At 38.6% G+C, this 15,758-nt stretch overlaps 1 protein-coding gene across 1 annotated transcript in view; it reads right to left on the minus strand.

The window, feature by feature from the left end:
* Positions 1-15,758, minus strand: part of sall1a (spalt-like transcription factor 1a) — a 132,886-nt gene that overhangs the window by 42,678 nt on the left and 74,450 nt on the right. The window contains exon 2 of the mRNA XM_081605399.1: positions 12,810-12,899. Coding sequence (XP_081461525.1) covers positions 12,810-12,816 — 7 coding nt within the window. The 5' untranslated portion in view covers positions 12,817-12,899. The remainder of the gene's footprint in view (positions 1-12,809; positions 12,900-15,758) is intronic.

Here is a 15,758-nt window from a genome sequence, read left to right on the forward strand (position 1 = left end):
TGCACACTGCAAACAGGACTCATGATTTCCTTCATTTTGCCACTCTTCCATAAAGGCAAAACTTCAGAGTGCACAATTATTTTCCTGTCAAGAGTTTTTCCCACCTGAGTTGTGGATCTTTGTAGCTCCTCCAGAAATACCTTTGGCCTCCTTGCTGCTTTTCTGATTAGCTTGTTCCAAACAGTTCAAGTTAATAACCATGTCTTGTGTCATACTTTTTCCATTTTAGGATAGAGGATGAACAGAACACTGTTCTGAGATTTTTTATTAATTTAATCGTCACTTAAATTTCTCCATACCTTTATCCCTAAATTGTCTGGTGTTTCCTTGGTTTCATGATGCTGTTTTTCACTAATGTTCTTAACAAACAAAAACACATTATAAAAGCAAATCGTTGCATCCTGACTTGGTCAAAAAATGAGAATAAAAATACTCTTCATTTTCTTTTCTAAGAAGTTCCCATATGGTGTCCGTTGGTACATATGGTTAATGTTTTTAACACTACAATATGACTGTATGTTTGCAAAGTAACAGAGACATGGAAAGGTGCAACCTCTTTGTGTCCATGGTCCTGAAATATTACAGTATTGTGCTGTACATGAATAGGGTTGGCAAGGGAAAGCATAAAGTCATTCAAAAACTTGTGGGAATACGAGTTATGCTAAAGTTAAAGACTATAATGGAGACAAAGTAAGAAAAATAAACAAACTAAGGATTAACAATGATTAAACAGTTATAGGCATTAAATATGTTCCGGAATAAAGATAATAGATTTAAGTCAGACTAAAATTTGCTTCTCTAAATTAAACAATTATTAAACTAAATAGATTATTTATCTTAAAGGAATAGTTAATATTTATTGATGTAGGGTTCTGTTGGGACATTATGTGCCGATAGTATCTTACCTGCTGCTGGAAAGTCCCAAGAACGTCAGATAAAGCTAACAAGCTAATGGCAAGATCCAACACAGATCAGACAACTCTGACCTTTAAAATTTCTTAATGGTTAATATGAAAACTGCTTTGTAAACATTAACACCACTGTCATGTCTGCATTAGATAGTTATTATGAACCAAAAATGTTTTTTTGTTTGTTTGTTTTGATATGTTTTTTTTTTTTTTATGTAGCCAAACTTCTTTAGGACAGCTACCTACAGTGGATAAGATAGTAACATCTTTAACCTCTCCATAGAACCCCAATTTAAAGAATCCAAACAATTCCTTTCAGTCTGTTTATGTACTACTAAATCAGTCTTCACAATTACTACACTGGAAGGATTACTGATAAGACATAACCTGCTCCATACAGCAGTGAAACACTTCAATGGACATGTGTGGACCTTTTTTCTGTGTCCAGCCAGCCTTTCCCTGCTCACTTTCTAATCAGGGAAGGGGAGGGTTAAGGGGCGGCTGGCCAAGAGGACTGAAGAATCTTACTAGGATGTAATCCTGTCCAAGTGGCACTGGCTCTTTCTTCTCTGTTGTTAGGACTCTTTGTGGGGCTGCAGAGCTTGGGGCCCGGAAGGGAGCAGAGGATGTGCAGTGGATGTGGCAGCATGGCCTGAGCAGAGCTGGATGTGGGAGACGACGAGGAACGTGCACAGTCCAAAAATACATTTAAATCATGCTGCTATAAAATCCTCGAATATTCTTTAAGCCCATTCTCTTCATTAGTTTGGTTGTTGATATACATTATAATTTTCATGATTATTTTATTTTCGGTTTTGGGTCAGCATTAATAGATAAGTGAAAAAAACACTCGCTGAAAACAAAACAATAGTAGCTAAGGCACACAGTGAAAAGAAAAAATGTCATGGCAGGAAAATATCATAACAAGGGAAAGAAAACCTGCTATGAAGTCTCTAACTTGAATGGAAGCTCAGATGATGAAGACTGCTGGCAAGGAAAAGATAATCACACAAATGTTTGTGGAGACTATCGTGGATCAGCATCCAGTTATAGTCTAGCCTGGTAAAAACCAGTTCCAAACGACTGGATCTGATTTTCCGTAATCGCTGAAGTTTGGCCATTATGTACGCAATGTGCCAGATCGATTAAGATTAGTGGAAACATAAACAACCATTCCGCACTGCGAAGACAGAAGTGCCAAGCAAAAACATCTTTTTTCCAGCAATAAAGTGTCATATATATCCCTCTTGATCTAACTTTAATTGTTCAAAATTTGGAAGGGTGGCCAACACAGACTGAATGGCTTTATTCCCTTCTACTGCCAAACTTCGAGAAGACTATAATTTTAAAACAGTGCAGAAAATCAACATCATCATTTAGGCCTCCTCCTTCTGTTCGCTGATAGAGGTACAAACACCAATATGGCCTGCACACTAACACACGGTTGATACAAAACCTCAAACTGGTACACATTACCTGTTGATTGCTTCGAAAGTCAGTTGTGAAACAACACAGATGTGATAAGGAATGACTGCTTTTAATGGGACTTTTAATTACAAATCTGGTTTAAGAATGAAAAAAAGGACATTAGGAAGTATTTTATTTTTATGCTTTAAATACTTATAGGTTTGATGAATCTAAGGTATAATCTTACATCAAAATAATTTCATATTTGATTGCATAAAAAAATGGGTGTGTATGTAGTCCAAAATTCATACATATGCATTTTTCTCCTTTTTTTTTTTTTTTTTTTTTTAAAACATCTGTTGTTCAACGCTTGAACAAGCTTATGGATACATGTGCAAATGTCAATGTGGGATATGTATCCATACCTTTATATGTGTATATATCTTTTTTATTGAAGCCTGTTTGTATGACAACAGTGTCACTGGACCATCTGTGCGCACTCTACTTGGCTTTCTGCTCCTCAAAAAGAGGCTGTCTAGTTAGGCAGGCATTAAGCGGGTGGGGATGGAGCTCGGTAGGAATGCGGCCCTGTGTATTGTTTGTAAAAATAAACCATCTGTGCAGAGATATTTGAAGAGAATTTATATTACACAGCTGAAAAAGCAAGCTTCTGTGTGTGGACTGGTGACGCAATAGGACCACACCACAAGTTGGAATCTGAGCGTATTCCGGGAGAATAAAGAAATTAGAGGAGTTTTTATCTGGTTCTAAAATGTCACAAAATAGGAGCAGCCTGCCTCTGTTGAAGTGAAAACAGACGGCTCTGTGTGTAAGTATGTAGAACAAAACTGGGTGCAGAGGAAAGCCCTGCTGTGTAAAGCTAAGACACTCTGCTGGCACATCACAAGGAGCAGATGTGGAGACCCAAGAAGCCTGCTGCATGCGACCGGCCATCTGGCCAAGCTAAATATTGCCTCAGTGCACCCCTATTCTATTTGCCTTTGGCACATTTGTATTGTCCATGGTCACACATAGGTACACCCCAATCACTGTCAACAGGGAGGGGGTTTATGGAGGTGCCATGAGGGTGATTAGTTCCACTGGTAAACAATGGCCAAGCCTCGTTGTGTTTGACTCTGAGCGCTCTACAGCAGGCGTGAATGGCACGCAGAAGAACAGCACTGCCACCGCTCAATGGTGTCTGTCTCTTTCTGCTAAAGTAACATCAAACAAACACAGCAAACAAAGGCGGCGGCTGAACGCAGAGACAGAATCAAAGGCTTGATGTCTGCACAGAGGGGCTGCAACACTTCACTGCTTCCAAAATGCCTTCTGCCCAAGACGGCCAACATTTCTGGACACAAACAACAGAGTGAAGCACAGCTGAGGACTCAGGCCAGCTGTATCATACAAATAAATAATTGCCACTTGTTGCTGGCAGTGTAGAGCATCTTTAATAAAAGACAAAGGCTAACTATGTCGTTTTCTGTATTACTAGAAAAATTATACACTAGAGCAGCAACTGTTATCGTTACGAAGTCAAAGTTCATCTTATAAATGAGCTATGTACTTTGCTGACAGCTTATCAGTGCCTTATTTCAGTTTTAACTTGTAGAAAATGTCAAGAAGAAGACTGTAACATTTTGACATACTTGTGAATTTGCTTAGGACTTCTTGAATCATTCATTTTCTTACTTAGTTAGATTCTAAGGTGTTAAAAACATTTATTTTATCCAAAATGTTTGTCACTGGGAGGTTTAAAACTCACAGTGACAAACATTTTGTCACTGCAACTCTAAAAAATGTTCAGGAAGATCTTTTTTTGAACAAATGTTTCCACTGAGATTCTAAGTGCATCTGTGTTGTTAAATCCTTGATCCTAATGTCAACACATTCTCATTTGAATAGAATGGAAGGAGTTAGATAAAAGCACAGAGCCATATGATAAGCTTAACAATAGAGTGTTTCAGCCCTTTTGTAACCGTAAAGAAAACTGAGATAAATAAGTCAATAAAGCTTCATGCTTGGAGCAATTTAATCCATAAGCAACATTATAAGCAGGTTAAACATTGGTTAATAGTAAGCAGCCACAAATAAGTCCCGGCATTTGACAACATCAATCTTTTGCCATGTTGGACTCCTGTAGCTTTGGCAGTTCAGAGTCTATTGTAAGGAAATGTTGATATTTACAAGGGACTTACAGACTAATATTGATCCAGGGTCCTTTTCTACTAGTTTTCATGAGTCCATAACAGCACATAACTAGTTTAACACCAAAATAACTGCAAGTAGGGTGTTTAGAAAGTTTGCAAAAAATGTTAATATTCATAAGTCATGAAAATAGTTAACTACTACGGAGATAAACTGATGTGAGGGGGTTTAAGTACATGAGTATGAAATGAAAGTAGGAAGAGTCAAAATGGCAACTCATGACAACAAAATAGGAAACAAAATGATATCGGGATGATCCAAATCTGCAACGACTTTAGCAAATCCTAAAATGCGTCTGAAAGATGCAACAGTGAAAGTCTGGGGTTCCTGCAGGGTGGGAGACCAGATGCACCAACACATTCTGGACCATCTGCAGAGGATTCATGGTACAGGCTGGCAGTCGAGCCTTTAGAGACACTTAGAAACCAGGAGAATGATGTAGTGTTACAAACAAGTGAAGTATTTCTACTGACTAAAAACCATAGACAAAACACTCCAATTATACAAAAAAGTAGTTGTAAGCTTAGATTGGTGCAACATATCTGAAAACTCAGTAAGGATTGTGTTGTGTCAGCACTGGGGCTTTAATATCTAGATTGTGTCTACAAAGCAGTTAGAGAGTCTAGTTGACTTAAGAGAGCAATTGCAGCATGTTCTTCTAAACTGATTTATAGTAATTTGTAACAACACAGTTTCTGCCACTCGCTCTGGGAATACAAAACCAGTCTGACATTCAAACTATGTTGTTATCCCAAAGCAATTTTACATCCCATCTCTCCCCAATATACTCACTTCTCATTCCAACTTATTCACATCTGAGTGCGGTTGTGTATCATCTACTAAGACATTATCTTCCAAGTATTTCTCTACCTTTTAGCTGGACAAACTTTCCACACAATTCAGGCCAACAATAATAAATGTTTTATTGTTATTTGCACTTTCAACAACAGAAAGTACAAATAAATAATTCCATAAGCAGGTGCTCCACTATACATGAAATTATTTGTTATTGTAAAGACTAATGTTATAGACTGAAAGCCTCAAATTTTTTAAAAGTAATTAAATTTCATTGTTTTTCAAAATACTTTGTAAAACATGGCTCTATTTCACACCTGGAAAGGTTGGAATGACTAAAACTACTAAGATATGATAAGGCAAAATGACTGTAGTGTCCTTATATTTATTCAGGTAGATACTAACTATGAAAGAATTGCACATTAGTTTTTGAGCAATATATTAATTCCTAAAAGAAACGCTGCTGAGATCCTAGTCTGCATGTTAATCCAAATACTTTCAGGTTATAGATAACTATTGGTACAGATCTGATCGCAGTAATGTTTTAAAACACTTAAAACAGGCCTTGGATGCTTTGCGCTGCATGTTGCAGTTCTCTGCTGCAGGACCCAACCTTATCTGAGGATCATTTTAAAAAATACATCCGTCATTAGTCTCACCTTGGTCTGCTTGCATCACAGACCAGGCATTCCATGTCTTCCTCTAATCATCCAAGGACCAATATCCTGCAATTAGTTCAGTTTCCACACACTGCCCTCAGGTCCTACTTCAGCCTGGGAAATGGGATCCAGTTCCCTTGCTAAGCCTCTGCTTTGGCGCTACAGAGACACACACTCACAGTGAAGCTCTGATGGGGCTGTTATCTGTGACTAGCATAGGAACCACATGTTTTCCATACGTTCCTTTCATACATTATGCCTTGTTAGTTAGCAGGAGGCAAGACAGTTTGGGTAAATATATCCTGGTGATTTAGTGCATGCATACTTATAACTATTTTTACATACATGCTGTATAAAAATGCAAGTAACCAATTTTCCCCCCACTGTCTGACATTAATCTTACTAAATGGTTCCTGTTGTAGGTCAGAAAGAATCACCAAAATTATTTATATTTCCTTTATACCAGAATGAGACGATTTATTTATACTTTCTTGCATTTGTGGAGTCTATAAACCCTAATATCACTATAACTCTAAACGGTTTGTGAAAGCTCCAATTGTGATGTCATTTTTAACTTTGTAAGTTAATTCACAACATTTGAGTTAATTGGAACCACATCTGTGGATGCATTTTAAGGATCATCTCAAACACACTGCTTCTTTGTTATGGAAAATAGAAAAGAAATTAACCAAAATGTCAGGAGGATAATTGTAGAACTCCACAAGTCTGAATTAGTCTTGGGTGAAGTTCACAGAAGCCTCACAGTGCCACATTCATCTGTTCAAACTAACAAAAAACACCGGAATGTCCAATCACAAGGAATGATGACATTAATTCCAATATTCCAAAATGGAATCTGCAATCATTTTGTAAATGTGATGAAATGTATGACTTTCTTGATAAATAAAAACTGGACTAGTCACCATTGGTCTCCTTCTGCCACAATCTGAATTTGTTGAAATAGTTCTTTTGGTTACATTTGCTGTTGTGGCAATAAAGCAATTTACTTATAGATTCCTAATGATGATCATCTTAATGCAATAAACATTTTTTTGCATCATTAAATAAGCGTTGTATACTGACAAAGATTTTGAATGCACAATATTTTTAAATAAGTTAACATTTAATGCAGTCCAAGTATATTGTTGAGTTCCTTGCTGTATTGATAATTGATAAGGGATAAGATTTTAAAAATCTTGTGCAGTTCCATCATTATACTATTAAACAAGAAGAAAAGTTCTGTGTCCTAAAGGTGAACTTGTTTTTGTGTGAAATATCTATCCTCAGAAAAAAGCAAAAGACTATGAAACTAAACCTGTTATTATTATCACTTAAAACATTTCTGTACTGACATGGGCTGAAAGGCTACTAAAATGGAAGAAGATACATAAAAACAAAGATTACAGTTTACAAATAAACTCAGTACAAAGTCCTTCATTTTCGGAGAAATACTTTGTAATTTGATAAATCGAATGTTGAAGCATTTATCCATAATGGCTAGTGGAGGAAAAAGTGAGAACATTTTGTGTATGAAATTGCCATGACAACTGTGAAGTATGGCAGCAGCAACATGTTATGTGCTCCTGCAGTGGGACAGACTGGTGCAAAAAGTGGAGGCAGCATCTAAGGGCTTCTGCCAGGAAGTTAAAGTACGAGCATGAATGGTCTTCCATAACGACAGTAAACCTCAGCATACCAAATTAGTTACAAAATTGCCAAGGACATCAAATGCAAAGACATTAAGTTGTCAACACACAACACCTAATCTCAATCACAACATTTCTGGAAAAAACTGAGAGAAAGGCAGCCTACAAAAAACTCAGGTACACCAACTCTGTCAGAAGGAGGGGAAAAAGTATCATCGTACTGTTTTGAGAAGTCTACAGGAAGATATCCAAAACTTTGTCCCATTTTGCACAATATACAAGGCAAATATACTAATATTTATGTGAATATTTTGTTTTACCTACAAGTATAACATCAAGGGTGCTATGAGACATCTCAGTTAGCTTAGAACTTCATAAAACATAAAATATTCTTAAATTTTTTTTAATCATTCTGATTCACCTGAAGAACACGTTCTTGAAAACACAGCAGCTCTCTAGTGAACTGTTGGACCACGATCAACTTCAAACGACACATGGAAACCATTATATGTATGATGCATGCATCAGTTGGCCCCTTCTTATCGCATCACAACGGGCTAATAATTGCTTGAGAATAGCAGACTTTAGAAAGTGTCTTAATTGGTTTATAAATTCTGCCAATTATGCAGTGGAATTCCCCCTCAGGAGTCACCTTCACTAATCTGCTTCAAGCCTAAGCAGAATCAAACCGGGCCGGTGTCACGGAGTCAGAGACTGTCGTGGGGAAAAGGCCGATGGTGGCGAGTGTGTGAGCCTGCGATGGGAGTGTGCGCGCGTGTGTATGTGTATGCCTAAACAGAAGATGGCTGTGCTGTTGACCGGCATATCATGTGAGCACAACACACCAATTGGATTAGCAGATTAACAAAAGATTTGCACTATGACCTTTGTAGGGCACTGAGGCAGCCATGTATTTGGGTGAGGTTGGTGCAGGAAGTTACTGCTTATTTATAAATACAGAAATCACAAACACACACACATTCACGCACACACACACACATACAGCCCAACCTTTCTCTGGAAGGACACAGTTGAAGACACCACAACCTAATGTTCCAACTTGAGGATTACAAGTATGAGGGAGATTAGCCATCCTCTACAACAATAAGCAGGGTTAAACCTAAGACACTACTTACGTTTGACAGACAGACAGACAGACAGACAGACAGACAGACAGACAGACAGACAGACAGACAGACAGACAGACAGACAGACAGACAGACAGACAGACAGACAGACAGACAGACAGACAGACAGACAGACAGACAGACAGACAGACAGACAGACAGACAGACAGACAGACAGACAGACAGACAGATAGATAGATAGATAGATAGATAGATAGATAGATAGATAGATAGATAGATAGATAGATAGATAGATAGATAGATAGATAGATAGATAGATAGATAGATAGATAGATGTGTTCTCAATCAATCAAATTTATTTGTATAGCATACCTTACATCATAAACACAAAACAAAAAATCATACAAACATGCCATCAACAATTGAGGAACCAGTAACAAAAGTTACATTTTGATGGGTGCAATCATCAAAATCACCAATACACATCAAATATGTTGGTCAATATTCCATTTTCTACGGTTCAAAGGCAACTCTAAGCACAGTTTAGACCAATTTAAATCAATTAGTCTTGATTTAAAGGAACTCAGGGTTTCAGCTGTTTTGTAGTTTTCTGGAAGTTTGTTCCAGATTTGTGGCATAGAAGCTGAATGCTGTTTCTGCATGTTTGGCTCTGGGGATGCAGAGCAGAACCAGAACCAGAAGACCTGAGTGGTCTGGAAGGTTGATGCAACAACAGATCTTTAATGTGTTGTGATGCTAAGTCGTTCAGTGATTTACAAACTAACAGAAGTATTGTTAAGTCTATTCTGTGAGGTGCAGGGAGTCAGTGTAAGGGCTTTAGATGGTGTGTTCTATCTTCCTGGTTCTAGTGAGAATATTGCCAAATAATACTCATTTCTGGCCTTTTACATCTGTGTGGATGTCATCCCTGCCTATAACAAGCTTTCAGCTGCCCTAATACATGTTCAGCATATGTAGGTTCCTCCGTAGACATTTTTTCTTTCCTCTGTGGTCTTCATTCAGCAAGGCTGAACTCACTGGGTCACGCATGGCTGCTTGTGGTTAGAAGGCAACCTCCCCAGGAGACTGAAGCGGGCTTGTTTTGCCCCCGCAAGCCTAATGTGTAGACACATTTTCTCCGAGCCCAAAAGTGGCGTGCCAGTGGCCCTTGCTGTATCTGATGACCCCGGGATCACCTCTGCTGCTCCGTGATGTATTTCATTTCCCATGTCTCTTGGCTGTCTGACAAACACAGGTTATTCACACATGTTGCTGCTGTTGTTCCTAATCCATTACACAGCTCACATGTCCAGGTCTGCCAGTAGCTGCTCTCTAAACAAGCAGAAAAGACATAGCTGTGCTGCTGCTGCCAAAAGCCTTTGAACAAAATTACTTCCTCTCACACGCCACGGCTTTAATTATGTGTTGGAGAACATAAAACAGGTCGGACAATTTGTAGTGGGAAATCATATTTCCATTGAAAGGGGTTCAGGATCTAACCAATGATTTATAAGAGGAATGTCATAATTATTTTTCAACACCAGGCCAAGTATCGGGTTTCAGCTAATGGGTGTCGAGCTGAAAGCACTAATTAGGTTTTGTAGTCGACTGACACCAGCAGAGAAAGAGAAGGTGCCACAATAAATAAGTTCTCACCGTGTAACTCAAAGCCTGTAATTTGAGTCCATGCTTCTGTATTGGGTTGTGGGAATTATAAACATCTCAACAAAATGCAGATAAGTAATTGTGAGGTGTCGCACTATGACGGGGCTTCTAAAAAGTATGATTACTGGAATAAGGCTGGAAGAAACAAAAGAGTGCTGCTTCATACATATTTATGAAAACAAAGCACATTCTGCAGTTCCACACTACTGTAACGCTGAAAAAGCAACCGCCGCTTAGTTATAAACTTAAAAGCAAATTTTTAAAAGCGTGAGCTAAATCTGAAAATTAAGCCTCTGATTGAAATGCATGCTTGTTTTTCAGAAATAATGGCTAGATTTTTGGGGAAATTAAGACCATCTATAAAGATGGATTGCTCATACTTGTCCAAACATGACATAAATCACCAACTAACTTGCAGGCAAGTGTTGTTTTTCTTCTTGGCGCCTGACATAAAAAGCTATAAAATTATGTAAACATAGACTGTTACGTTTTTGTGTCTTCCATGAGCAAACAAAAAAAACGGTCTGGTAGCTCGAGTGCATGACCTCCAAGGTTTGGAATTTTCCATCTCTTCCTTTTGAAAAGACCTAAACAAGACAATTAGAGAGCAGATCACATGAACTCCTGATTCATGGCTGCGCACCAATGGCTGCATGTAGACAAACCTTCACAAACAATTCCTTTTGGCATCTGACAATGCCAGGAAGTGCCAGTCAGGTGCTCTCATCAAGCTGTCATCTTGTGAAACACACTCAACAAGGAACTGCAACTCACACAAACACACATCCAAATGGCACCTTCCTGCAAACAAACAACACGTGCCAATTGGACATGGCATGAGCTGCTCTGTCCCTCCTCTGACTCTGATGGTTTGCGTCCCTCATGCATTACTGCTTCTCCTCTGGCTGAGCAAACCAGTTGGACATTTCATGGCACCTGATAGTTAATGAATCTGAAGCAACAACTTTCAATAATAGTCGAGATATGGGTTATTTGAGGCGAGAAGGTCTTGGCTTGAAATTATGTATATATTTTTAAATCATGACAAAATAAACTCACAATAAAACAAACATACTACACAGTCACTGTCCACACATGCCTAAGTTTGTGTTGGTTTATTTAGCCACACAATTAGTTTCTTTTTTTTAATAAAAGCAATGTGTAAGAAACAAATATTTGTAAAATAACGTCTGCAGAATTCAGTAGTAATATCACAGTTGCATATTTAAATATCACAATCTTTTCAGCCAAAGGTCTTATTGATTTCCTATAATTACTATGTAATAAAGAGATTATTTTAAATGGATCAGTATTAATTTACTTTTTTGCTTATTTTTACACTTTGACGCATACAACCACCCCCTTTTGGAGGCTTTGCAGGCCCAAGGGTGACCCAGAGGTCAGTGGAAAGACCAGATATTCCTTCTGACTTGATTATGTGTTGGAATGCCTTGGGACATCTACCTGTATTTTATGATTTATGAAAAATGTATCAATCCATGCTGTTTCTCAATACTCTTTTTTGTTTGTTTTTGAAAATTAAGAAAATCTGAACAGAATTCAGATTTTCTTATTTGAACCGGAAATGTTAAGAATTTTGCAGTAAAATCCTTTTTGTCAGACAAAGATTAAAAGAACAATGAAAAAAAACAAAACAAACTGTAAGGCTTGAAACAGGACAAAATCACGACAACGCAGTAGGTGCGACCAACTCACAACTTCTTGTCCGCTACACATGCACACATCTATCCACTCAAATCTTTTTTTTCTGCAAACATGGAAGCGGTCTCAACAACAAGGTTGATGAGATGGGAGCGTTGGAGGAGAAATGAGTTATATACGTGCAAATTCGTACACAAACACACACTCCCACGCACAGCACTGGCCTGTTTCAGTCACAGTTCAGATTCCCTGGCCCCTGTCATTCATTAGTTTACAAAAGCTGTGTGAGGCAGACATTAGGTCAGCGCGCAGCTTTGAAGACTGAAACACACATGCAGTGTATTAGAAGGTAGAGAGCATCAGCGCCTCGGACCAAGACAGAATACTTATTAACCTGGTCAATGAGTGCTGGTATTGTGTCTCTCTTGCACCTCCCTGATGAGCAGGAGCAGCACCGGACAAGATGTTGGGTGTGTGTCGAGGCTAGACAGGTCAAAACCCTCTCAGCACCCGCCGGAATAATACCTCCCCAATACTGTGAGAACACATTGCTGCGCTGCAGACTGCGCAAATATGACCCCTGAGCTCAAACATTTCATGTTACAATTCACAGTTATTCTCAGAAAATGAGGACCGCTTGAAAGCTGTGCAACATGCAGGAACTTGTGAGCTTTAGGCGCACATACACACACAGATACACTCACACACTCTGGCTGCGGCTGCTGAGTCAGTGTATGTGTTTGTTGGTGTATGAAATAAGGGGAGTACCTTTCATTTCCTCCCTCTGGTTCCTACCAGAGCAGTATGGACTCCTCCTCTCTGGCTTTTTTTTCACCACGTCATGCCTGTGACTCGCAGCTGAGAGAGCAAAACAGGAAGGATTTTAATTGCGGTGAAACACACAGACGCACATATATTTGGGGTGGGGGGAAAAAAAGATTTCAGACTGGTTTAAAAAAGCAATTTATAAAAGGTGCAACTGGTGCGAAAGTGTTCACTAATAATTATCAATACATTAAGTGCTTTGCAAAAAGTGTTACCGTTGGAAACTTCTTTAAAGAATTGCCTTTATTGCCAAGAGTGATTCTTTTTTCTTTTACTTAAATCGTCTTGACAAAAATGACTTGTACTATTTTAGGAAGGTGACAATAATGTATCATGTTAGAGCCATAAGCACACAGCAAAAACACAAAATTTTACCAATTATTTTTGGTTTAATTTCTACACCAAATATCTTAGTATGCTTCAAATAAATTAAAACTAAGTTAAGCAGGCAGAACTTGTGAAACTTGAAAATGTTGGCAGATAGACAGCCCAAAGATTTGGCAAGAGCTATGATTGTAGTGAAAGGTAGTTCTACAAAGTTAAAAGGTGGAACATACCACACTTCCTTCCACTTCTTAATCAATCACTTCTTTGTGTTGATCTACTGTATCTGATAAAATCCAAATAAAATACATTCTGTGGTCATGATCTGACAAGATTTGGAACCGTTCAAAGGGTGTGAATGTTTTTTTTCAGGGTACTGCACAGAATGTGTGTGCAGTAAATGCAAAAGTAATCCCATGTTTGCACACAAGCACAAGCACGTTTGGACAAACACAACAAGTTAGATGTTTGAATGTTGGTTTTTTTTTTTACCGCAAAAGCAGCCAAACAAAAAAAGTCAACACTCATTCGCTGTTAAAGCTCCGGTGAAAAGAGTACAAAGGTTTGACGGAGAGGTGTGACCGCTGGTGCGGCTGAGACATGGAAGTTGGACAAGATGGTGGACGGATGACAGGGAGGAAGACGGACAAAGTAGAAGAGGGAGAAAGTAAGATGCCATCGAGTCGGTCAGTTGCTGTCACTCAGCTCCGTCTTCACCTGGTAACTTTTCTGTCACCTCATGCCATCACCCTGTCACCCCACGTCCGTGCCACCCTGTCACCTATCCCCTTAGCAACTGAGACTGTCAACCTGCTGTCATGCAACCAGGTTCACCCCTGACCCGTGTGTCTCCCGTACATGCTGTAGAAAAATAGAGCTGAGGCAGAGGAGGGAGGGCAGTTGCGTCCGGACATGCCTCTCGCCCCAGATCACAAGCCATAGACATGAATGCTGCAGGGGCCTCGGATTTATGAGAATGTGTAATATTGTGGGTACCCTCCCTTTAACCCCAACCCCTTAAGTTCTGCTACTAATACTTGCAGAGGATGTCCGGTTGGGTCACATGGATACGCAAATACGCAGACTCACATGTAAATGCCATTAAAACTGAAATTACAGAGGCCTCTTTTCTTGGAAAAGAACTGTCGAACTGTTGTGTGTTTGAGTGTGCCTGTATGTGTATGTGGGAGCTTATAAAAGTAATCCATGTATGCTTTACAGGAATACAGTCATTAAATTACTAAAGCTGACTCACAATTAGTTCATATAAATGTAAAGAACTCACTCTGTGGGTGGTGCAGAAGGAAAAGCTGCTAAAAAACTAAAGGAAAAGGAAATATTTTTGTGTTTGAGACCACAAGCTGATTATGAGCAACAACATCATCATAGCTGGGAGATGCGTCTGTTACCAAGGACTTTTAGTTATGTAAACAGCCTGCTCTGTTGACTCTTGATTTTTGTGGTCTGTGTAAATCCTTGTTCTTATATTTAACGCATGGGAGCTCACAGGGGAGCAGAGGTTAGAGAAGAGTGCTGATGACTGGAAACGTGCCTGTTCAAATACTGCTGAGGTGCTACTGAAGAAGGAACTAAACCCCAAACCACTGCAGTGCTGCTCTGTGGTCAAACACAGAGCTCTGTGGTTGTACAGGCAGGTTGCAGTTCAGGACGGATGCCGAGACGAAGCCTCCTGCTTCGAGGCGCTGTGATCACTTAGCTGTTATTGGAGAAATAAAGACTTGAAAGTTCTTGCTCTGTTCCTAGAAATCACCCATAACAAGACAGAACTGTCATGAAAAATATTGAGTCAGCAATTATTTGCACTTAGGGAATAGTATAAATATTATTTACAGGAATGGATATGCCAGGAAGAAGATTTTAATCCCTCCATATTTAGTCTGAAGATGAGAAAGAAACTTTTTGGCTAAAAGGATTTTTTTTTATCTCTGAGAATTAATGCACATAAAATGCCTGCAGAAGCACTATTAAACTTTTAAAAAGCCTACAATTTTGAAAAGATGGATGGCAGATGAGGACATAGAAAACCAAAGTATTTTGTTCGTTTACAGCAGTTCTTTTGAGGACTTGTGGGTTTAAATCTAGTTGCTGTTCAACACAATAAAAAACAATTTTAACTTTATAGTGATCAAATAACCAAGTTTGAACTTAGAAAGCAAAAAAAAAAAGTCATTACAAAGATTTCACAGAGATTTTCCACCTACTCTGATCTCAAAGTTTAAAATGTCCTCTTGGCATAAAAATGGTTCCTTCTGACAACCTCATCAAATCTGAAACATATATTCTTCTTTAGAAAACATGTCAGTATTTAAAGGTACTAGAGATCAGGCTTTTTCCTGCCGATACCGATACCAATCACCCATGAGGGCCGATCACCGATTCCAATCACATAATTATTATTATTATTTTTTTTTTATCATAAACACTACCGGTTACATTATGTGGAAAAAGGAACCATGAATTCACCTTAATTTAGACAAAAACTTGTTTTTAATAACTTTTTACAAGAAGAAAACTAAACAAAACAGGCATTCTGCAAATTGTACTGCT

The sequence above is a fragment of the Poecilia reticulata genome, chromosome 3 (genome assembly GCF_904066995.2).
Source record: "Poecilia reticulata chromosome 3, P_reticulata-male-v2, whole genome shotgun sequence".
NCBI classification, from domain to species: domain Eukaryota; kingdom Metazoa; phylum Chordata; class Actinopteri; order Cyprinodontiformes; family Poeciliidae; genus Poecilia; species Poecilia reticulata.